This window comes from Bactrocera latifrons, unplaced genomic scaffold (assembly GCF_001853355.1).
Source record: "Bactrocera latifrons isolate USDA-ARS-PBARC rearing strain unplaced genomic scaffold, ASM185335v1 scaffold_107, whole genome shotgun sequence".
Taxonomy (NCBI): Eukaryota; Metazoa; Arthropoda; class Insecta; order Diptera; family Tephritidae; genus Bactrocera; species Bactrocera latifrons.
Window position 1 is genome coordinate 167,275 of NW_017534486.1, and position 26,759 is coordinate 194,033.

Below are 26,759 nucleotides of genomic sequence, written 5' to 3' on the forward strand. Positions count from 1 at the left end.
GTGACGCGATCAACGAGCTTGTTTTTCAAAGTACAAAGCCTGGCGCTTACCGCACTCACTCACACCTTTCGCTTTAATCTTTAATAATGATGCACGCATTCATAATTATAACTAAGAATTGATGAACCGCCTTAATCCAACAATATTTCGAAATTAAATTTGTTTAGCAAAAACTTACTTCAGAAATTTTGCGAACGCTCACAATACTTATTGACAAATAATTGTTTTGAAAAACTATAAACAATACGAACATCAAAAAAATACCGCGATTACGAACGTATTTGGCGACATTTATGCAACCACAGCGGACCGAATTAATGCGATGAAAAAGAGCAACTGAACTGCTAAAAGGCGAGCAACCGACGCAGATCGCAAGCGATTACACAGCGCCGGAGAGATAATAACAGATTTGAACAGAGAAGGTGTTCTCATTGTGATATTAGTTCATACAGCGCAAAATAGACAATGCAAGCAAAAAGAAACAGAAAAAAACAGAAAAAACAAACGCACATATTTACATTTAAATCTTACATTTTAAGAACAAATTAAACATAAATGTTAAAAGAGAAACGTTTGCGGAGATCAGCATAAAAGGATTGTGAACAGCTGTAATTTAACTGAGCATCAGTGCTGAAGTGTTGCACACAAAGAGAGAAATGCTCTTTTCGTATTTACGGCCGACACGTGAGCTGAGTGAATTGTCAATAAGTGAGAAAAAAAGCGTTAACACACTGACAACTGTTGACAGTTACCGCTACATGAATATTATTTGCACTTGTGTGCTGTGTAATACGCTGTTTTATTACCGGGAGCATCAATATTTGCTCGATATTTCACACATTACCGAACCACTTTAAATCAACTGTTAACTCGTTGGGTAAATTACATGAATGATTTTTTGTTAAACCGAAAAAAATGTCAACATAACAACTATTTGTCGCACGGTGACAGACGGTGATGAAGATGTATGCAGTTTAGTACTCGTATATACTCATATGCGTATACAATAAAAGGAAACCTTAAAGGAAAAGTTTCAATATTCTTATTACGGAATTTTTTTTTTTTTTGGAGAGAATGTGATTCCGATGTTCTGACATTAGTCCCTGAACTCACTATTGTAGAAAAATTATATTATACACAACTTGATAATATATCCATAACCCGTTTAAAATCGTATTTATGTATAGGGGCTTTATACGAGAGGCTTAGAGCTCTATTCTACACTGGTCAGAACTTCTGTTCTTATTTGGGATTTTCGTCTCAATTCGTTCCGATTAATAGAGCAGGCCATATATCTCCATAGGCTATAGACTCCAAATCGAGTAAAAATTACACCCGCCAAGCTTCTGAGGCCGAAATTTTATAAGTAGGGTAAGCCATTTCGGGGTTCCCTACTATTTTAAAGAAAAAACACAGAGAGTTCAAATTTAATGGGGAATTTTTATTATCATTCGAAAGAATTTTCTTTGGCAATTATTTTTTTGAGGATTGATTCAAATGTTGGTGATGGTTACATCTCAAATGGTCCGTTGTGATGTTGAACAATCTTGATGGCCAATCGACCGGCCCGAAACGTTAAGTTATCTGCTGACAGTAGTTTGCTCTCAATAAGTCCATTGATTAACACTATCTGTAAAGGAAACCAAACACCGCCGAGATCACCGGCGTCGGTTATCACGGATCGATAAGGAACGTGAATTTTCAAGTAGCAAAGTCTTTAGGTGATGAAATGTCAAGCAATACTGAACAAATATAACATGAGCGGTTGATATGATTCCCGCGAGATCTGTTAAATTATGTGCCATTATGTGCGATGTATAATGTCACTGTCCCAAAAAAAAAAAAGAAATAAAACTAAAAAATAAAAAAAAAACAAGCAGATCTGAATTCATCTGTGCTTTATCCCTCTTAACACCGTTTTAGAAATACCAGATGGAGACTGTTTCGATACGACCGATTTAACGACCCACTTCCATGTGCTGGTTATCGCATCACATCACATCTCATAAACTAATGCAACTGTCTAAACCAAACTCGCTTGAAACATAGTTTTTCACTACAATGGAGATTTTATATAAATGGTATTGGAACAAAGAAAGAATAAAACATTCATCGATTTTAAAGTAACTTTTATAACACGTTTTTCAGTAGGGATGATATCATTTCTAAGTCGCGTTTCGGTCAGTCAAGTGTTGTTGAAGACCGCAATTTGTCGATTGCAATACGTTCTCAAGAATTGTCAGTGTCTCAAACTTCAACTTGGCGGATTCCGGTAAAGGATTTGGGCTTGCATCCACATAAAATTGCTCTCACTCGAGAACTGAAGCCATTGCACCATCGTCAACATCGTGAATTTCCTGATTTTGCTTGGGAATAACTTGAAAACGATAACGATTCTTTTTAAGAATATTATCTTCTCCAAAAGACACTCACTTTCATCTGATTATTGCGGTAATATACAAAATTCTCGACTCTGGTGCGAAGCTAAACCACAAATTGTTCAAAAACAAGCATTACATTCACATAAATTGACAGTTTGGTATGGCTTTGGTTTTGGTAGAAACATCGGTCCGTACTTCTTTCGTATTGAAGCTGATGACTCCGGACCGGTATAGATTGATAATAACCAACTTTTTATGGCCACAATTGGAAAAAGTTGATCTTGACAACACCTGGTTCCAACAAACGGTGCTACGTGCCATACAGCACAGTCAAGAACCGAATTATTGCGATAAAAGTTTGGAGATTCGATTATTTCAACAGATTATGACATTGAATGGCCTCACAAAAATTGTGATTTAACACCATTATACTACCTTTTCTAGGATTATTTGAAGTCATTGCAGTCTTTAGCAATAAATCAAACTCTCTTCAAGTTAATATTGAACATGCTATTCGTGACATAAGACTAGATTTAGTGGAAAGAGTAATCGATAATTGGGTTCGTCGAATTCGTTCCTACAAAAGAAGGTATCCAAGATTTCTTAGATTTGAATGATGTTATATTCAGAACTTAATTGTATCGATGATACTTCACATTAACTAAAAAGCATTTCAATTTCCTTAAAGATATACATATTATATTCTCAGGAGATAATGTTATCTTATCTTTGCCGTATTTCAGATAATTGTTTTAAATACGGAAATGTTAATTAGTAAATTATTTGTCTTGCGCTAATATAAGCGATATATTTTAAAAGATAAATTTAGACGGAATTATTTATCAAAGAACAACATTTGGTTTACGTATCAGTATTAGTACTCTTGAAACATTGTACTTTTTAATAATTGGATGCACAAGTCCCACAGAGAAAATATGAATGAAACGAGAACTAAAATACTATAATAAAGTTGCTTTAGTATTATATATATATAACCCATTTATAAGCCGGAAGAAATGCGCTTTTTGTACGATTTTTGAGGAGGAATTTATATGACATTTTGCGACTGTGATATTACAGACTTCTCTTTGGGTTTCTCTAAACCGGAAATGATAGCAAAAATTGTCGAAATTTTTTGAACTCAAATTAGCAATCATCATATTTGAAATAGCCCCACAGACCTCTAACACATCAGTCGCAAATTTTTCTTGCAGATTTGTTGAGTTATGTAATTTTAAAAAATTGTCACTTTCCTTGAAGCCGTTGCTGATCACCAGGCGGGCCTTCGAAAAAAGGTGTCTGACCGTATGGAAGATTTTTCAGCTTCAAATGAGCTGAATACAAAAAAATGAAACGGTTTATTAAAGATGAATACAGGTAATGATTATTTCGTTAATCATACCGGAATAAATATATCTCAGAAGGTTGTGCGAAGATTTCAAGATGGTCGGTTTAATAACTTTAAGCTTAAGTCTACTCTTCCCATTGCAACACAGTTTATTAAATTCTAACTGCACTATTTTTGTAAATATGTATGCAGGCTTGTGCGTATGTATGCGTGTGCATCCAATTAGAAGCATCCGACGCCTTACACGGAAATTCAAATATTTGCACTCGATTGCATTTAGTTTTGCTTGCTTCGTTTCGCTCGATTGCTGTTGTCGTCATTTTGTATCGTGGTAAACAAAAATATTATCTTTACAGTTATTAAAGATATGTTAAAGCGATGTTTGCACAATTTTTGTCGTAGTTTGTTGTTATTCGCTTGTTTACACATAATCTTAATTAATTTACGAGCATTGCAAATAATCGGGTTTGCAATTATAAAATATTTGATTGGAATATATATTAAGAAAACTTATCATCAATTTTTTGCCCTCGGTTTTAGAAACTCGAAAACTCTAATGAATTATAACTAAATTATTATGAAGACATGCTGTTTTGTCGACATTTTGAATAAAATTTTAGATTTTTTTATGGAACTTGGTATCTTTGTGGCTTAACAGTCGTAGCATATGGCATGTCTATAAATTTAACCACTTCGGAACGGTGCCTATCCGCGTGCTGCCTCTTTCTTCGATAGATCTGTGATGAGGTCATAAGAACGTTGTAGAATCCGGTTGATCGATGGATTTAACGAAAATAGAATTATGCGAGCGAACACTGCGCAATTATAGAGAAAAGATAAAATTCCTACGTTAATATACGAAGTCATAAGGCTAGTAATAATTGGAATTTGACTTATACGAAATTGGTCCAGATGGGCTACGAGTCCTTGTATATCCAACTCAGTAAATAGCAGTACTTTTTATGTATTATATTGTGCATAAACATTTATGAAATCGGCCCACATATTAAATTTGATTTGAGATAACATCTACTGCTCATGCGACAACTACCCACAGATGTCTTTACTGGAAAAGTAGCAGCAAGTTTTTCTATAAAAGTAAAGGTATTAGGGGGCAAAAACCCGAAAGGGGGAAGGAGTAAACTTAAATAAAACAAACATTATACTCCCAATAGTAGATTTAAATAGCCACTTGTCGGTGAAGTTACCCTCTTGTCGTGAATGGAGAAAAGACTTAGTTGGGACAGATGATACAACCTCTATCTATACCGACGGGTCCAAAATGGACTGCGAAGTAAAAGAATATGTACTCCAATGATCTCAGCATCTTTCTCTCTAACCTATCACACTCAAGAGTCAGTACTAGGTACAGTGGAGTCTTGTGCAGTTCTATTGCATAACCACCGACAGGTAGATAAGGAAAGTAGCCATATGGCACAGATTAATTCCAGCGTAGTCAACAATTAGAGAAAGGCTATGAGCACACTGGCAGGTCCGCGCTACTTGTACAAACTTTGTGCTCCAAGCCATAGCAACTTTTTTGACAACAAAACAGCAGATGAGTTGGCCAAGCTAGGAGCCTCTTCGGACAAATTCAAGACGGAGTTATATCCATGAACGCTGTGAACGGGCGTATAGGAACTTTATACGCATTTTGAGCATAAAGCTCAGAACCGATGAATCAGATATGAGCCAAATATGACAAGGTTTTTCTCAACCTGATCTCTCCAACGGAGTGGAGGTACTCGTCCACCCGGACAACAGCCGCTGAACTCTATCAATGCTTGCCTTTGCCAATTAGCAACGCAATTACAACGCATTATCACTTTTTGACCTAGAAATGGATGAGAATCTTCATTATATCAACTTCGAGCTTGAAGCGCACACAATTCTAACATAAGCGCTTTATTCGTTTTCAGAATGAAAGTTTTGGCATTCTGAAAAGCAAGTTATGCGAGACTTCGCAAGCTAATTGAACCTTGCACCATATAAAATAGTCAAGCAACCATAAAACACAGTATTAAAATGTAATATGAGGTCTTAGACAATTTTACCAAAACTTTATATGCAACAAAATTTAAAAAAATCTTCGTAGTTGCATAAAATAAATCAGTCCAACGTTGCCAAACTACATTATTTTTCGTCATTTTCTCAAACAAATAAATAATGAAACTTTTTACCCTTTGCCAAATGTCTTAAAAAGTTATATTAATGCAGAATGCAAGTTGATAAGATATGACTCGACTCTTCGCTGGAAAATGAACTTCGTCTAGTTCAACTACTTACAAATATACTCATATATCTAGCCGAAATTGTACATACACTTATGGTACGTGCCCTAGGGTGGTGTTGAAAACCAAAATCAACAAATTTTTTGGCTTACCGATCAGGCCGATAGAGCAGAGTACAGATTTTGATCTGATTAGAGATGCTACTACGGAGTGCATCAAAGTACAGAAAGCCTTGGCTATTCTTGATGCAGTCACTCACAATTTAGATTCGCTTTGGAGCTTGTAAAAGTCCAGAAACTTTCATCAATCCTCAGTAAGGATTTGAATTTCAGTTGTGAAAATATTTTTATGATTTTACATTTTTTGTTCACATGGTTGTATGGTTGTTACTTTATATAATCGTGTTCAAAATTAGGTTAGTTTAAGTTCAAACTAATCCTACGTATGTACAACTTTTCTCTCATTCAAGTTCCGCCCTAACATGCACCCCACTTGTATGCCAAGTTAAGCTAAGTCCTCCTTCATCTTTTGCCGAACTCTATTTCGGCATTTCTTACTGCACTTTTACCGCCTGCTGAATTATTTTAACACTTAATACTTTTTTGCAACTTCTTCGAAACGCTTCATTTGCCACGCGTACAAGAACTCGACGTACTTCGGCACACTTTGGTACTTTGTCTTGTCAAACTGGTAGTCACTGCACGAAATTTACAATTTGAATATGAATTTCGAGCGCCCACGACGAGTACGAGCTGTGTGGAGCTTATGAAATTTCCCATTTTTTCTATCTTTTGGCTGAAATGTAAATTTTGAAATCAATTTTTTTCTTGCTCACTCTCTGTCTCTCTCTCTGTGCTCGCCGTTGAAGGCTTTGCAAAGGCAAAGGCCACAAGCGCTTGAGTTGTTTTAGAGTTACGAGTCGGCTCCTCGTGCATACCGACATAGTCATTGCATTTGCGAATGTCCATTTGTGCAGCTGCAAGTGAAATAAATTACCGGAGTTTTTCAATTGTTACCCAAAAGTTTGCACAATAATTTTTGGCGAAGTTTTGTGTCAGTCAAAAAATTATAAAATCGGCGGAAAAATAAACTTGCAATGAAAGCCATAAAATAAGAGATTTCTAACAGTGCCATTCTCAGATACCCAGCGGGAGCACAGGATTTATGAATATTGCAATAAAATAGCGCATTTGTAAGATTGAAGAAAACTCTCTCGAAGTTGAGGACAATCGCAATTACGATGCGTAATTCATTAATATTAAAATAGTCTGAAAAATTATTGATATTTGATCGACATTTGGACCCGACACTCATTGAAACTACAACAATTTTTATAACGATCTTAAAAATCCAATATCCACCATAGTCTAAAGCTCCTGTCTTCGATTCGAAGCGTTTTTGCCAAAGTTCAGAGTTTGATCAACTTAGTCGCAGAGAGATGCTCAGAGGATTGCTCGAGTTGAAGCGATTGTCCCTTTGTTCTCAAACATGTTTATCTTCACCTTCAAATGTAATGATAAAACACCAGAGTACTGACAAGACAAAATATTTTCTGTCTACAAAAATATGTTGAATTTTGAAATAAAAAAATCGACTTTTTTATATTTCCAAACCAGATTATCCGTTAAGTCTTCTTCTTTATTGGCGTAGACTGCGCTTACCCGGTTATAGCCGAGTTTACAACAGCGCGCCAGTCGTTGCTTTAGGACCCCCAATGCATTTCTATGATTTTGGTTTTTAATTTCAGTTTATAACAAAACAAACAGAGATAAAATCTGAAATCACACATAAATTTGCTTTAAAGAGAATTATACACAACTATTTTCAACTTATCGTCTTATTACCCCCAATGCAATATCACTTTGAGCACTTTTCGTGCGCTTTTGTAATCGCGCCCCAAAATGGTCGAATTCCATTATATTTTTTGGAATTTGTCCCTGCCAAGTGACCTGTAGATAATTTTATAACTGCTCAGTGGAAAAAGCGATTCAACTTAATTGGAGCACATGAGCGAGTTATGTATGCTCTCATGCGTGTAATTTCAAGTATTGAGGTAATGAACAAATAGCTGCATTTAATTACCCGACAAGTGAAAAGTGGCATATACACGTATGTGTGTGAGGTCATTTATACTTGATTTGCTAATTTTTCCGCATCACACTTCGACACACTCGCCAAGTGCTGTTCTTTGTATGTGTAAATCTGGCAAAAAAGACCACCGTGTGGTGTTCTCAATAGCATTTCTTAAGCACCTGGAAACTCTTGAAGGCACCAAAAAGCGTGCAGTGTTGTATGTGGAACGTATTCAACGGTTTAATGTGCAAATTGGCATGAAATCTTCTAAATGAGCAGGGAACTACAGACACGTAAATACACGCACATGCACGGCTGCAGTAAGGTGGAACAAGTGCTTGTGCAACCGAATAGCTATATAGCTGCCAAATAAACTGCAACCAATCTAGGTTTTCAAAATGTAATTCAAGATAAAGCAAGATCTATAAGAACTTCAACAGTGAAGGTTAGTAAAGCTTCATGCAGTCGAACTGAAGTATTTATTGTTGTTGTTGGGTCGAAAACTTTATTCAAAAGAAGTTCACATCGTCACTTAAGGGGTTAGGGGTAGTCAGCATTTTCGTTAAGTGTAATATCTTAAAAATATTCTCTGAAAAATTCCCCTTTAACCCGATAATTAGATAAAAATTTTCTGAGGCCGCCATTTTGTTAATTTTGAAAAAAAAAAAATTATTCAATCAGGCCCGAGTTCATCTTTTTATAAAACTTTTTTTTTTTTTTTTTTTTTTTTTTTTTTTTTTTTTTTTTTTTTTTTTTTTTTTTTTTTTTTTTTGCCCGATTGAGTTTAGATAAATTTCCTGAAACTGATGGTTGTCACCGCAAGTACCTTTTTTGGAACTGGGTCAACACAAACAACTATAACATTGGAAATAACATTTTTTTTTTTGAAATTTTCGTGATCTCATATTACTACTTTTGAAAAATAACACGATTTAATTAAAACAAAAAATACTGAAAATTCACATTTTTTCGCGCCTCTGACTACCCCTAACCCCTTAAAATGCAAAAAAAAACGTATAATCAAAAAAAATCAAAATCGAGTTTTTTTATTTCTTATGTTTCCACCATATTATTTACTATTACTTTTGAAAAATAACACGATTTAATAGAAAAAAATACTGAAAATTCACATTTTTTCGTGCCTCTGACTACCCCTAACCACTTTAAATGCAAACCAACGTATAATAAAAAAAAATCTAGTTTTGTTTATTGCTTATGATTCCACCATATTATATACTATACTAAAATTCCAGCTGTCGCTGTCAGATATACCCAATTTATAACCAATATATAACCAATATGTAACCAATATTTTTTTTTTTTATTTTATTAAAGCTTACATAATAAACAAATTATTAAATAAACTAAAGTACGCAGCGCTAGCATCAAAGGCTTTCGGCTGAGTAACCAATATATAACCACTTTATAACCAAAACTCGAATTTCGTTGCAATATCAATTGTTTTCACTATATGGTTTTTTTCGCTTGTAAATTTATGAAAAGTGATGTTACGTTATTTTTCATTTTCGGTGACGATATATTCCTACAATATTTAAAATAAAAAATTTACGACGAATTATTTTATGAAACAATGTAACCCACTTAAAATCCAGCGAATAGTTATTTTCCACATTTAGTTATAAGAACTTGATAAAAATGCTAGAGTATTAGAATGTTATCATTCCCTAGGAAATTTCACTAGAACGGCCACAACTCACCTCCTCCCTGTGAAAAATTTGCTGCCAAGCATTTTAAGGTCACAAATAATTAAAAAATAATAACTGAAGTATGCAAGCATTTTTTATACAAACTCCCTCCACTCGTTCCACCTTCCGTTCGCTTGCGCTGCCAGAGCTGTGGTATGTTTTAGATTAGCATACCATTACTCGATAAAATTAATACAATTAGAAATTAATTAAATACCATAAACACAGAGTCATAACAACCTAACAAACAAATAACTGCGGTATAAATACTTGCCGCTGCATACTTCCGTAACAGCAAAAGAAAAAAGAGCACAAGCCAGCTGAAAAGAAGTGTGGTAGGTGTATATGTATGTATGTGTAAATAAAAGAATGCCACAACAGCGTTTCCATGCAGTTTTGAGCCCGCTAATTAAATGCATTTAAATAAAAGCGCTACTTAAGCCGAATACCGATTCTGGGCTGCCGCCGCAAATGCAAGTGGAAGTACAACCACTTACCGCTGCATGCCACCAACACATGCGCGAAGGCAATCATGTGTGTATACAATTGGTGTGTTTGCTTTGTGTGGGAAAAGGGGTAGTTTAGTGGAGCGACTGCAGGCGCACCTCGCACACAAAATAACAGCGTGTAAATTATGCACTTACGCTGGCGAGTTTCGAACCAAATAAATAGCTGGAGAGCAGCTCACCTACTTTCCAGCTGCGTAGGCACTTGGAATATAGATTAAAACTGTGTTGGTGTGTACACCTTAGCAATTATGTCGCTCATACGCCACCGCTGTCTGATCCTCGCCAAGCAATGTTATATTCAGACATATACATATATTTATTCTTCCTGTTTCTTAGGAGTAGGATAGGTGCAAGCGATTTAGTTAGATGGCACATCAGCTGGAAAATTTGCGCTTGATTGGAGTGGTATAGAAGATACGCATTTAATTGCCGTTTAATGCGGTATAAAACTTAAAGAGGCGAGCAACAATATATGAATTCAAGATCTAAACGTCGATTAATAGATCTAAACTCTACTTATATTGAATTATTTTACATAGAACCGAGATAACTTTAGCTGCATCGAAGCTATAAAAAAATACCCTTCACAAATAAAGAAGTTTCCATACAATAACTTAATTAAGTCTCATCAGTGTATATGGCAGCTATACGAGCTATAGTCGTCCGATATTGGCAATCCTGAGATATGAAGAGCTTTTTAAAGAGAAAAAACCGTTTATAATTTCAGATAGGTAGCTCAAGAACTGAAAAAAAAACATAGGAGAGGCAAGGGACAAGCACTGACCTGTTCCTCGTTGCTTAAAAATATAGTAAGAACGCAATTCTCCGAGCAAAGCCAAGAAGGTGGAAGTTTTCTTTCGAAAAAGCAGAGGTCACAGATGCAGCACAAAATAATATTGAAATGCTGCAAGCTGCTGAATCGGCAATTTTGAAGTACCATTTCATTTTTTTAAAGAGTATAACTCAAAACCATTTATGAAACTATTTATATGATAGCTACGAGAAGGACTGCTCCCCAAGATATGGAAAATAAAACGACTGGTGCTATTACAGAAGGAAAAGTAACCTGCAGGGAAAGAGAGGGGCAGGATCTGGAGATGGAAGTGACATTATTAATGACACCTTATAGTTTAGTGCCTAATATGCTGCAAACGGAACAAGTATGAAATACCATGTTCCTATCCATGCTCTGATACTGCAAGTGCTGAGAAGAGCCGGACAACAAAGAAACAGTGTAGGTAGGGAGCTAATATAAGGTAAGGAGCTAGCTCCTTTCCACAAAGCTACAAATAACGGAGTAAAGGGTTTAGTATGTTTGGAGCAGGTCACAGTTACTGATATTGACTTCTACCTTATGTGCTTAGTGGAATTTCCAGCACCAAAAAAACCTCCGAAAATTGAGCAAAGTTAAAAGGAATGATATCGGTAGTCCGACGAAGCTGAAGCCAAGTAATGTGTTCGAGTATTTCTACAAACTAATCCAAAATAACGAAAGCAGTTCTATGGAAAGTTTTATGAACCATTAAAATGAGATTCTAGAAAATCCTCCACGCGTCTATATTCACCACAAAATTCTCCTACTAAAACGTTTACAACCGAGCAAAGTTGATAGGAATAATAGTTTTAATAAGAACTCTCTGTTAATGCTGTTTAATCCTAAATAAAACTTAATCTAGATGTTTTCAACAATTCGCCGACATATATAAAGCCTATGGTGAAAAAATTCTGGAAAAAAACGTGTATAAAATGTTTTATTCCTGAGTTCGTTGGTTCGATATAGCTGTTTTCTTATTGAGCTGCTCAGCATAGATAGATTCTAATCGTTTTGATTATTTCCTGTGAAATTTTATGGAATCGGTTAGTGATCTAACTATTTCTGCATTATACTGCCTCTAGGATTTGAAGTTACCAGTATATGTATTATTGATGTTGTATCAGAGCAAAATCGCTGTAGTAACAGAGCACTGCTCCCAATAGTTGACTATATAAAGGGAATAATTTTCCTTCCATTTCTCACAAGATCTGTATCCTGACAGCCTGTATCTATGAGTTCTTCGCCATCATTTTACTTATGTGAAGATAAGAACACTAGCCAACGCCATTTACACCACGTTCGCGTAATTATGTATATCAGCGAACTTTCAACATAGAGGAATCCGTTGCGATAGCAGCTAGTAATAACTTCGAATTAAGATAAAGCTTTGCTACAATGAAAAGGCTATGTAGTCTATAAACTCTAATAAACCCTTAAAAACCCTTAAGTATCCTACAGAAACTATGCGCTTGAAGTACTCCAGCAACCAGTCAGTTCTGTTTAAATATTGCTACGTTCCTTACGCTTTATTCTCTATAAAATTGTTTTTCCGAGAGAAAGTGCGGTTAGAAAAAATCACTGTTGTTGCTTAACTGCAGATTTTTTGCCAATTCGTAACAAAAGTAAATATTTACATTACGCTCAGAGACACATACAAATATTTTCTTATATCCCTCCCCCTTCCTCCCGCTCCCTTTCGTAGCACCCAACCATAAATGCTTGTCTTCTTTGTGACAATTCGCCGAACTCATTAACGGACGAAGGTAAAAGGAGCACCTAAAGCATCGCCCAACATTATTCTGCTTTAATCAAAATGTTGCCTCTTCACACACTTTTCCCCACTTCCACCTCTTTGTGGTTCCGCTTTTTTCCCCACATTTCAACGCATTCAACTTTGCTCGAATAGAATTTTCTGTTGTGTCATGTTTATATTTGATTTCTATGATTTGTATTACTATTTACACAGGCAGCCACAGCGTGCCGTTATGCAGACGAGAGAAGGTAGGGAATGTGAAAATCCGTTGAATGAAAGACACACAAATAAATGCCCGGCAGCGGCGTTGCCAACAGCATGCAACATATTGTCGACATTTGGCTTTTGAAGTGGGTGGAGGCAGGCGGCTTTGAGTAGTGTATAAAAAATGGCAACCACGGTATGTTAAGCGACCTTCTCTTTAGCATTTGCGGTACACTCTGACTGACTGACTGAGAGGAAAATTAATATAAGGACGTTCCACTTACTCTTACTTATGCTGATTTTTATTTGTGTGCTTTATTATTCTTCTTGTGCCTTTTGCTTACTTTTGTTGCTTATATTTTATTTGAGTTCCACTCTATTTTTAGGATTTTGTTTACCTTTATTTGTTCGAATTTTGTGTCAGTGTATTTTAGTTTATTTTTATGGAGTTCTTCGTTCGTTACATCATAGTTTTATTGTATTTTGAATAAGTTGCGAAAGGATTCTAAATGTTATGGAGTGAAGGTATTGAATCTATGCGTAACGTAAGTTTTGTTCAGCAACAGTTATAGTTTAAGGGTCCGAAAATTTCTGTTTGAAATATTAATTTTTTTAAACCGGTGGCCTTCAATGGGACAATATTTGCTTCGAAGTTGGTCTTTTGGGTAGCTGTTACTTGGTTTATACTCCGTTTGGTTATAATAAGCAACTGACTTACTTCGGACAAACGTTTGCAAATCGGTCAGATTTAGTATCAAAATAATGGTCGACATAATCGTACACCAAAATCGATCATTCGAAATCCATAACTCTAACATAATCTCATACCCAGAGATGCCATAGAATGCGCATGAAACACGCTATTGTTGCTGGACTCTTTTTGTGGTCTTATGAGAAATTAGTTGTTTTCGCAGATAAGCCCGAGATAATATATATCTTGGAAGTCGGAAATTGGACCTCTCGGCTGAAATTCACTCAAGCCGCCGCAAGCATCCCTTGCGTGGAGTAATTCTTAAAATATTAGACCAACATTTATATTTAAAAAAAAAAACAAAATTAATTCCTGGACATAACATTAAGTTATATGACTTTTATTTTTTCTTGAAAAGCATATGTCTAATAAAAATACACCCATTCACCACTTAAGTCAGTTTAAGGACAATTGTTTTGCAGAGTACTAAGTTCCAAGGATATATGTTAAAGCATCGAGCAAATATTCAAAGTGAAGAAACCACGGCATAGTCAAAAACAACGAAGTCCTATACATGTGCCTTTATCTTGGCTATCAATTGGAGCGCTGGTGTGTCAACTTTTAGTACATCTGCCTATCTGTTTAACAATCTTATCATTAGTTTACCAACCGTATATTTATAAAACGAATCATCTTATTTTGTTGTCAGTTTGCATTAATGAAAGACTCATTCATCCAGCCGTCTCCTTGCGCTCTGAAATAAATGTTTGACTCCACATAAAACGCGGGTTCTTTAGAGTCAAGATAGATATATTAGGAAACATTTCGATTCAAATCACTTTTAAGGTTTAGTGGATTGGCTTAGAAGGCTTAAGACTTCTTTGATTTATGTTTCAAGAGTGAAGGCAAGATAACATTTTAGTACACGGAGTTTAAACCATGTTGATAATGGTTTTTTATAAATTATTTATGATTTTGTTTCAAGCAACAGTCCAGCTCAATATCCTTATTAGGTGAAACCCACTATTGTAGTCTTCTAAGTTTCATCAGGCTTATCTGAGTCTGAAAATTATCGAATGAATGAATGATTTTAGGGAGCGACGGATCCAGAGTAAAATTTCAGGGGAAAAAACAATTTTTTACTTGATTTGAGAAATGTGTAACTTTTAGTTTTGATATTTCAACATTTATTTTATATTGTGTTTATAGATTTTTCTAAATTTTTCTAACACTTCTTCTGGTTCCACAGCAATGTCGTTGTTTATGTTGAGGACTGCTAAGCCGTTCAATCTTTTCTGAAGCATCGTTTTTAATAAGTCAAGTCTTGATTCGGCACAAAGAAGTAAATGGTCGTTCAGCCCTAGCATTTGTGACTAGCAAAGTTCAAAGTACGTAAAGAAGAGTATGAATCGTCGGATATATATGACTCTTAGGCTGTTGGCCACCCCCAAACCCCCCAATGGATCCGGCTCTAAATATGTGGGCAATCACACGTCCCAATGATGACTATGTTATAAAGTTGAATCCAAACGATTTTTTCTAACACAATGCACATATTGTTATATCCGAGATTTTTGATCACTTTAATAGGAGAAGACAACTCAATTTTTTCTAAAGGATTTCTACCAAAAAATGGTTCGGCTTTAATATATAATTATTTTTATACCCTTAACTAAGTTTGCTATAATGTTTGTAACACAGAAATGGAAACGTCGAATATCTTATAAAGTGTATACAAGTATTTATATAAACGACAAAATGAGTCGACTTATCCATATACGTCTATCCATCTGCATATACGTGAATTCACCTTTCAGTCTTTTGGATATCGTTGTGGAATTTGTGCACCTTCTTTCCTTACCAAGAAACTGTTCATTTATCGGAACAGACGATATACTATAAGTCAACTTTAGCCATACAAGGTGAACAATCAAACTAAAGTCTTTGTACGTAAAGCTGAGTTAATGGAAATGGTAGCTTCACGAAATTTAGCAAATATTATAATGAAAGGCAACGCTGTAATCTCCTAAGGAATTGTTCAGATTTGACAACAATACCATAAAGGTAATATACAACTAACAGATCAAATCAAGTCCTTGTTTTCACAAAATCTGACATCGCTACTTTCTCCGAATATCTTGTTCAGATCGGCCGCCATAGCTTATAGCCAATCAAACGGACCCATAAAAATCGGCTAAAGACTTTTTAGTACTCTTTTGTGCTCCGAAAAAAATCACCTGTTAGGGGGTCATAGTTTCGGTGCGGACGCTAAAAGCAAACATCTTTATAATTATTGAAGTCTTATTTGCTTTCGTTTGAGAGAAAAATCTTGGCAAACCGTATTAATTAGCATAAGCTTCAGGTAACAAAGATCGTGGTTTACGGACCTCTCTATCGGTGCTGCGCATTGGGATTTGGTTTTTGTCTTAGCTAATGTGTACCGTTCAGTTCAATAATGGTTTCTTTTATTTTGTTTTTCTGACTAATGTTATAAAAAATAATTAATTTAGCACAACACTCAGTCTCCGCAACATCGCCGAAGATTGAGTTTCGAATCAAAATACTCTTTTTGAGGTTATAACCTCAATCCTTCGGACAACCTCAGTCTGGAAGTCTCTCAATCTAAAGTAACTTAATCTTAATTGAAGCAAGGGGACTAATTTCGTAAACTAGCTGGCTTTTAATATACATTTGCAGATGAATGTCTCGATTCGGACAGCGTCGTATGTGTTTTTTGTAGCTGTAAATGTGCCAAAACGTAGTAGTTGGAACTTATTTGGGAAACCTAAATACAACTCCGCCAATATTAAGAGCAAATAGTGCAGTCGTCTTACCAAAGCCACATACGCCACAGACCAAAATAAGGAAAACCATACTGGAATTCACAACCAAACAGACTAAAGCTCTTTCGCAGACACATATGTATGTATGTACGTCAATCAATGCTTAACTGTTGGTTCATTTGTCTGCGCTGCTTTTCAAGCACTCAGTTCACTTGTTTGGCTGTCATTTAGGTTGATTACATTCCCGTATATTCTCAGTACTTCATGCATTCGGAGGCAATTCAGCATTAAAACCGCTTCAGTACTCAATTACATATAACCTCACATTTACACAGCGCCCAAACTGGACGCCAATGAATATACTTGTAACTCTTTTCATGTTTGTATGTGTGGGCATTGTGAGGGGGGTGCGTAAAAGGCACTTGATGAGCTACGCTTGATAATTAACTGGCTTTGGAAAGAAATTCATTCATTCGACCCGCTTCTGGCTGCCCGAAAAGGATTACACTGACGACTGAGCTAGGGAATTGCACTGGACAAACGTTAAAATACGAGCGAGTGCGCACAGATTATTCATATGCACTTCCACATGCACACACAGAACCTCATATATAGGTATATACACATTTTTTACAACAAAAAAAGCAACAGCAACACCATATTGGCAAATATGAAACACATTTGTTGGACAAGTGAAATTGAGTTCGAAAACAAGATGATGTAATGCAATGCGATGCGATGTGATGTTGATTATCTGCGAAGCTTTCAGCATTGCTGAGCAGACCACAACACGCAGAGGCACAGTTGTAGCGCTCCAAGTGCCCGGCCACATTGCCACAGTACAACAATCCCACTTTGCCACTCAACTTTGCCTTTGGGTTTTCCACTTCTGCGCTTTAATGCAACATTTCAGTGCATTACATTCCTCTGGCCAGCGAGTTAGGGTTGAATTAAGATGAGCGAGCGAGCTCTTTTACAGGATTAGCAAATGCAAGGACTTAAGTAAGTGGTGGTATCAAGTGCAGCTGTGCGGTATTGCGTACACTGTGTTAGTGGAATGAAAGTTTGTAAGCGATTAGAAGAGAGAACCTTAATTTCAGTCCAATGAAAATGGAAGTTCGCCATATTAGAAAGATATGTTTTCTTCTCCAATTACATGGACGCTTGGGGCCTTTATATGGCTGGCTTCAATTTTGAGAATGCAAAGATTTCTTTTTTTTTTTTTTTTTTTTTTTTTTTTTTTTTTTTTTTTTTTTTTTTTTTTTTTTTTTTTTTTTTTTTTTTTTTTTTTTTTTTTTTTNTTTTTGTTTTTTTGTTTTTTTGTTTTATTTTTATTAACATTAAAAATCATACACGTTGTGACCTACTGCCAACATCTTAGAACTGTTAAACTCATATACGTATTTATATTCGACAGAAACGATTTTCCAGGCATTTGGAACAGTTGACGTTACCAATATGGAAATCCATTTTAAACAACTTAATATCACTAGAAATACTTGTAAATTCGATGATTCTCTTCAACCTTTTTCTTGCAAGAAATTAGAATGAGCTGTAAGGCTTTTAACTATCATTCGGCTCGCTGTATTTTTCATTATTAAATGATAAATTTGCTAAAATAAATGTGATGAAAGCTTAGGTAAAACATTCGTAAAAGAGCTTTGCATAAGCATTGGTATGATCGATAATGTCAGATCTTTTTCAACTCGATTTCATATCATTTTATTTTTAAGCATCCAGTGGTTATTTTTGTAATTTTCATCATTGGATATCAGTTAAATAACAGCAGCGAGTGCTATCAGAATATTATGCATAATAATTTTCACTTACATTGTAAAAACTTACGCTCAAAACTACAATTTATATTGCACTGATGCTTACAAACACATCTATGTTGAAATCACATGCCAAAACGTTTCTTATGCAAATGCAATGATGGGAAATACCTCAACGCATCTCTCTCATCATACAGTACAAGAAATTGTGATATGAAAACCTGTAGAAAATGTATGCAACTCATTATGCATTTTTGGTGTTGAAATTACAATAACTTTTGGTTAACTGTGCTTTTTATCAGTTACTGTTCAACTGCTGACGTACAAAAAGTGGGCACTCAAGATTTTTTTGTGTAAGTTGTAGTTAAGTAGAATTATATTACGTTTTGAATAAGAACGACCCGGAACAGCAGAGAAATATCGGTTGAAGCTACGACATAGTACATAAACCGTTTAAGGTTTACTCTAGCTATTATAATATGGTGAAGATTCCTATGAGTTATGAAGGAAACTACCAACACCGTATAACAAATCAGTCACGAAATATCTGGATATCGGTCAATGCACCTATTTCCACACTTGGAAAAAACTTGCGGAAGTGAAAAAAACTGCCGCAGAAATTTCGAATACACAGAGATTAGCAAAATGAATGAGGTCATAAATATATAATCAATTCTATCAAAGAATCGAAATTATCCGGCATAATCGTTCAAACGTTTCCACACATCAATAAGGGCTACATTTTGTTTAAGATAGTTGATTATTCAGAACGGGCTTTGTGTGGTTATTTTACCTCAATGTCTTTGCAATTTTCAGTGAAAATAATAGTTTCAAGACAAACGATAGAAACTTACAAAATAACCTGATAACATATGGATAGGTTATTCTGATCCGTGCACCAAAAGTAACGCAGGATCTCGCTAGTTCTTTGTGCTATCCAGAACACCTAGATGTAGATCCCCAGAAAGAAGACCAATTCATTAGCAATATAGCTATATCAAGAAACAGGTAGAAAAAGTAGATACTCCTCCTTTGGATGTGGACTCAATAATCCAACTGATAAAGCAGTAATTAATTAATAATCGACAAATAGGATAAAACCGAATATATACGACGATAAAAAGGATATACCATTACCAAACTAAGAAGTAGTTTGAAAAGTAATATTACACATAAAAGATAATTAATATATAGCATCAAACTATAATAAGTGTTTGTATGGAAGTAACTAGCATTGAGCTCACAAATTGCTCCTAAGCTCACTAAATATAGCATCAACTTCTTTACTGCCTTATCTTCCTCGTTTGGACGCCTGGTCATAGCAGAATTGTTGGAAATAACACTGCCCCGCTCACATCTGAATTGATTGTCAGGTTGATGAATTTGCGCAATTTCGATATCATTCTGGCCTAGAACGTAGAAGATCTACTGAACTACTTCATCCTGCCGCAATCACAGTTCATAATGGATGTTTCCCAATAGGCATTCTTGGTGTAGGACTAAAAACTCCGTCAGACGAAAACTATCAAAGCTGTATGGAAGAAGATGAGATGGAAACTTCAAGGCACTTTCTTCCCTAATGTCCCACTTCCGCAAGATTGAGGTTGAAATATCTAGGCAGTCATCGTTCGACATACCAAGGGACAAGGGCCGAAACTGATATTGGCCGCCAAAGCGCTTCGTCGATATATGAGGGTCGGTTATAAGCTATGAGATCCCTGTTAGAGCCAAAATTTTAAGCTAACCTAATCTATAGTAAGGCAATCTAGAAAAATATGTATGTATTTAATAAGACGCTTTATTGTTTAAAATCTACAGCTGAACTTCACAGCTCTCTTTAGGTGGCAAAACATATAAACATATAATGCTTATGAATGTATTGTCTGAAACTGCACATCCACAAAACCTTTTCCCATCAGTTGTGAAATTCTCTTTATACTACCAATGTGTTACGGTCTGAGCGCACAACTCTACCTTGCAGCCGGCTGAGGCTGTCTTAGCCCTTTGGTGTTGCTGCCAAAACTGACAGCGCCTAATGCCGCGCACCCACCTTGCGCTCAACAGTGCTCAGTAATAATTATGTCGGTGTTAAGGCACAAGTCTCAGCCCCTCAAATATGCAGGGAGACAAGAACCAAGCACATAGCGGAGCTGCTGCACAGTCAGAGCGTGTTAAATTCCTGGAGATAAACTGGCATGTAGGATTGCATAAGCCGAAGCTGCAGCTAAAGCCAAAGCTCCAAACTCTGCATACAGCAAGCAAAGCCAGTCCAACCCAAGCAAGGCATTGTACACGATAGTGGAAGAGTGTGTTTGTGTGCTTAGGTGTGAGTGCGCTGAACGGTAAGCATGTTGTCAGCGATGCAGATTTGTTTGGCAAGGATTCCGCTTATCCTACTACGAAACGCTGCAGACAGCAGGCGGTGTTGAAACGTGGAAACTAGCTTTTGCTGTACTAAAAAATAAAAAAAATAAAAAACAACAACAATAAGAGCGAAGTGCAAATACTACTTGTACGTGTGTGTGAATGCGTGTATTGTCTGTGGCTCCGCCGTTGAGGCTGCCGCCATGGCGACCACCAGAACAATCGGGCGGAAATGCAAGTCATAGAGTAAGCAGTTGCGGTCTTAGCTGCAAATGTTTGCAAGCAATTTTGTTGGCATAAGACTATTTACTCAAACGCAAACACATACGCTGGAATATGTGTGTGTTGATTTGTGCCTTCATGCTTCCGCAGTCAATTCATGCATGTCACAATTTACACTTGAGTTTTATGGTGCACACGCAAACACATACACGAACATAGCCGCAAATTTGCCGCCACTCACAGTCAACAAGCGCCTAAAAGCCGACTATGTTTTTGTTTAGACGAGACATATTACATGCGAAGAAAGCTCAGCGAATTCCGGATTTTTTCCCACATTTCATTCTTGCTCTACTCTTCTTTTCATATATTTAACATATTTATTTACACACACACATCCAAGCATATAAATTCCGTTTTCGTCAGTTTGTATCACATAAAATGTGTTGAATGCTGGTTTTCACGCTTTTTATTGTATAGATTTGATTGAGATAGACTGTTTTGTTATCAACAGCATATTATTCGTTTCCTTACGTTTGGTATTGTTGGCTGCAACTAAGAGGATAGTGCGGAATTTGCCGTTAAATATTAATTTATGTAGTATATTGTATCACAGAAGTTAGAGAGTACTGATCGGTACAAGTATTAAAAACACGTACATAAAATATTAGGTTGTCAAAAAAGTCTTGCGGTATTTTTTTATTGAATTTTCAATTGTTCATAAAATTTTTTTTGATGACTCATGCCTAGCTCTTGAACGATGCTACGACTGCTACTGTGCCGGTCTCTTTCGACCAATTCAGCGATTTTATCGCAATTTTCGACGACAGGCATTCCGTAGCGTGACACATCTTCGACCACCTCTACACCAGAACGAAAACGTTCAAAACCATCGTTGTGCGGTGGAAATGAAAACTGTATCGGGTCCATAAACTGCACGAATTTTATTGGCGGCTTGAGATGCATTTTTGCCTTTATCGTAGCAGTACTGTAAAATATGGCGTATTTTCTATTTATTTTGCTCCATGTTTGCGACGCTATGACTCACGAACGACTTAAAAGAAACAACAATCAATCAAACACGTGTTAGCGCGTGAAATGAGCTTTCAAAAAGGTATATCATGACCCGATGCGACGAATAAAATTGGAACTACTCTCACCGCCAACCAGCGAAAATACCGCAAGACTTTTTTGACAATCTAATATAAATATGTTAAATATAAATTTGAATAATCTTTTTTAACAAATTTACACTTCTTTCAATGTTTTGTTCGACATGCATTTAATTTTATACCAGTTTTGATTTGTATGTGTCACTTTTTGATTCAAGCTTTTCATTACTTATGAAACTCAGTTTGATGTACACTCTTAAGGGATATTTAAATTTATACCAGTTTTGATTTATACCAATTAGTTCTTAGACTCGTAGTAATAATAATAGTTCTCTTTAAATTAATTTACTCATATTTTAATATGTTGTTCTACCGTTAGTCAATTTTATACCAATTTTGATTTATACCAATGACGTGTTTATTTTAAGCCTTTCAGTAGTTGCGAATCTCAGTTTGATAACCAACTTTGTGGGCTATTTTATTTTATACCAATTTTAATTTATACCAGTTACATGTTCGATTCAAAGCTTTTCATTATTGGCCTTGTCTCAATTTAGTAGCTAACACCTAACAGGTTTTTTATACCGATATTATGACATTTCACAGACATTTCGTCTTCTCAGATATACATATTTGTCAGGTCGAAGGAAAAATATTTTTGATACAAATTTGAACCAACTTATAAGTAGTGTTAAAAGCATCTGGTCTAAATTCCATTTGTGATTTCTAAGATATAACAAAATTTTGTTACACATATGTAAGGTTCCATTTATTTTGATCATAATAATAATAATAATTCGAAATAGTAGATGGTAGACAGTAATTTTCTCATCGCAGAACACAAAACTGACAAAATTTTTTAAACTTTTTACGGCGAGTAAAAGATACAATTTGTCAAATAAAAATTGAAAGTAGTTCCATAACTATCACCTAAAGCAGGCAAATATAATTATCTAAAGTATATGCTCTTTACCGGTTTGATTTCTCACTTTAATTAGTGAGGTTAGCAAATATCGCAAAGTCAATAATACTCATTAATAATGTTATCTCTCTAATTGTGAAAACGAATACGCAAAAGTGTTTGAACAAACTGACTCCTCCGAATTTAAACAGATTTTAAAAAATTCATTTACCCTTTAAATATTTTTATTATAATTATAAGTAATAATAATAAAGGAACTTACCACTATTTAAAGCAGTATCCACATCCGATTCTTTACTCTGTAAGTATTGATCCACTTCTTGAAATTGTTTGAATAGTCTAATCACCTCATCATCATCTCCTTTAACTTCCGCTCTTTCTCCTCCCCACTGTTGTGGCAATATTATAATACTTTTTACCGGTTCACCAGCTAGTTGATCCCTTTGCGCCAATAAGGGAATAGCTTCCGACTTATCTCTTGATGGTTTTGGTTCCATTTATTTGCAGATATAGACTATTTCTGAAAATATTGATTATTCTAATTAGTCTCCACCTGTTGCATACCAGACGTCAGTAAGCGAAAATATTAAGCCATTGTGACATATTCTCCAGCAAATGTTTTGAAGTTTCGTAGAAATCGGAAGAAATCATGAAGATCATTCAACTATTCTAATATATGAACATAACTGTATTTCTCCTTTTTTATATTTTTATTTTTTTAAAAAGGGAAACCTTTTTAATTTCAAATGAAAAGGTAAATTTTATTCAATTTGAGGCCGACCAATTGTATCATGAATGTTGTATTTGTAAGAGTTATCCAGTCCAAGTTTGGGTAGTAAGGTTCAGAGAAGAAGTCATCGAGGTCCTCCAACGGGCCCAGTAAATGTGCTTTTTCACAGATTTGGACCATAGGGAGAGGGGTATCAGATGTGTAGGGGTATACTAAATGCCGAAGTCGATTCTGGAAAAATAGGGTCCTCAATGACTGGTGTTTTAACACTAAGCACCCCATTCACTGCGAGGAAATCGGTGAAGATGTTAATGGTTTCACTGTGAATGGCGGTGAGTGTATGTCTAAATTTTGTTGCGTTCAAAGTCTAGTAGACATACTCTCTAATGTCATCGACGTAGTTAAGGAAAGCGCTGCCACCTTAATGATTTTTTTGCAGTTTTGCGCTTTGTCAATAATAGTCGTCGTATGATAAATGACGGACCATAGGTTGTATAGGATCACACCTAAAATCATAGAAATAATGACAGTCGTAATTTAAACGACATCGATTACAATATTAAGGTTTTGTCTATGCCATTCCTTCGTCCAGTTTGTGAATATGCTCGCTGTGGATTTTATGCGGGAGAGTGTTAAGCTCCTTGCAGCGAAGAAGCGTGAAAAGTCGAAGAGATAGCCATTTACGTTTGAGCACATCTAATCGATTTCATTGAACGACGTCAGTATCCTGCAATCATCATATTTATCTCGAATATGTAAGATTTGCTAAGTCAAATGTGTTAGGCAAGGAGAATTATCGGATCACAAGGATTATTATGGCGTAAGGGGAGCTATTCTTGAGAGGACTTCGTCATCATTTAACAATCAAGAATTCGAAATTCTGTGATGCGGGTTAAAGACGCCTAGAACCAAACGGTTTCACCACAAAGTAGCTCACCTATATTCGGGTAGTCTATTGCATAGAGCATGTAACTGAGAGGTTAGGGAAAGCATATATTAAATATTTCTAGGTCGACAGCGTCTGACCGGATAGCTATACTCTGACATTCTGTGCGATTGATGTGCCCATCGTCGATACGATATTGCGATATAGTTCGGAGTCAGCGAGTTCCAGGCCTGTATGGCAGCTCTGCTTTCATAGTGGATGTATACCTCCTTAAAAGAAGCCGCACTTTGAAGAAGTACATCTGCTTCTACCCTGATGGCTGTCACTTCTGCTTGAAAGTCACTAAAGTAATCTAGCGTTCCGAAGCATAAGATGATTGAGATCTGCCGACGGAAGACTCTCCCCACAACCTTCGAAAAAGCTCACTGTGCGTCTTCTCCTGTAAATCCGCCCCTTTGTAATATGACGTTATTATGAATTATCCTAAAAACGTTTTGTGTTGAAAAAATTCTACTCAATTATTTTGGAGTAATTTTAGTCCACATTTCAATCATGTGTCTGGAAGTAAGTTACGAGTAACCTAACATTAGCTGTTAAGGGTTAGTATTGGAATTATTTCTTTAGAGTGATAAGAGGGAGTTTGGGTATTATAACATATTAATAAATTCAACTAAACTGTGTAAAAAGAAGCTACTTTTCCAAGTATTTTAATACAATTTTATGTTATTATCTTTCGGCTCATTTTTTAAGTGTCCGATTCGCTAAATTGTTGCACGGTTTCGATGCCATAAATCCAGGTCTCGTAAGGACCCGTAAGGACTTCAGCTGCATTGTCAAGCATGTCTTTTGCGATTTTTATTTGACGTCATTTAGGCAAAAGATGCAGGTTTGTACGATTTTAGCATTGACACATTTCATACGCAGAACATTAAAAAAAATATTCATCAAAATATTAACCGAAATATATTCAGTTAATTCATAAAAATGCTGATATCTCTAAGACAACAACAATATCTCACAAATTTTCTTGAGCAAATAATTATCTAAATCTTCAATTAAGCAAACTTCCTTTTTTATTACGAAGTGAAAGTGAAAAAGTAAGCAATTCTAATCAAAATCTTATAAAGAATAATAAATTAATGTTAATATTTATTGCTCCAACTATTGATAAACTAGTTAGTAAAATAAAGTTAGTTTAGTTAGAATTGCAACAGACGACGCGCATTCTGCATTAGCGAAAGCGCTGAGTTGGCCAGTGTCAACACGTCAAATGTCACTCACTCAACTCTGAGTGCTGCAGTAAACGTCACACGCGTTAAACAGCCGATCACTTCATGGCGAGCAGTCAGAGTGGAGAGGCGCGCAAGCAAACAATTTGAGCACAAAAATTGTGATAATAGATATAAATAAGAGAAAACACCAGAAGCACGTTGTGTTATCGACATTTAGTGGTTAATTGGACTAAGATATTTGTAAATACACACCTCAGCGCACTTTAGTCGGGTATATAGAATTTTGATTTTTGTAAAAATTTCAACATACAAAATTGCACTTTAACTACCACAAAAGCAATGTGTAATAACTGTGTATAATCCGTTCGCCGCGTTATCGCTGTCGGCACTCGAATGGAAAAATAAAACGTTTTCTTAAAGAAAATCACAACGCAAAAATTTTGTCTACTCTGCTGTTATAAGCAAGCGTTCGCTTACATTAAAATAAATATTTATTTATGTATATACATATATGTACATTTGTGAGTGTGTCGACGCGGGTTTGCTCACTGGTGGAAATCATATGAGTGTGCTTGCGTTGCTTGCGCTTTTTAATCAATAAAATGTGACTCAAAACAAAAAACCATTAAACAAAAAAAAAAAAAAAAAAAGTAGCAATTAATGTATATTCCTTCATAAAGAGCGCGCCAGAGTGGATGAGCGCAGTGCGGATTACTTTTCGAACAGAAACGGCGGCAGCATAGTGCATTCAACGCGTTGCTTGAGCACAAAATCAGAGAAGCCAGTAATGGATAATTTCGAAAATTTGAGAATCTGAATAAAAATCAAACTGTTCTAATACTTATTACTTTAATTTGTAATAATAATAACATTAATAATAATTTTAGAAAAAGGCCAAATTTCACTGCCAACTCTTACTGTGTCTCTTCTCCTGTCTCTTATACATTTCTAGATGTGTATAAGAGACAGCTAATACTTATTACTTTAATTTGTAATAATAATAACATTAATAATAATTTTAGAAAA

The 26,759-nt window shown here is 35.6% G+C and overlaps 1 protein-coding gene across 3 annotated transcripts in view; it reads right to left on the reverse strand.

Annotated features, from left to right (window-relative positions):
* The window catches only part of LOC108970422 (mitochondrial sodium/hydrogen exchanger 9B2), a 70,512-nt gene extending 43,958 nt beyond the window's left edge, over positions 1-26,554 (reverse strand). The window contains exons 1-2 of one of the 3 annotated variants that reach the window (XM_018935786.1): positions 25,986-26,554; positions 23,148-23,405 (exon numbers count right to left, since the gene is read on the reverse strand). In XM_018935786.1, the coding sequence (XP_018791331.1) occupies positions 23,148-23,382 (235 nt within the window). In that variant the 5' untranslated portion in view covers positions 23,383-23,405; positions 25,986-26,554. Of the gene's footprint in view, positions 1-178; positions 317-23,147; positions 23,406-25,985 lie in introns of those variants that run through there. The other 2 variants (XM_018935777.1, XM_018935796.1) reach the window with 2 other exon arrangements.
* Between the last annotated feature and the right edge of the window lie 205 nt (positions 26,555-26,759).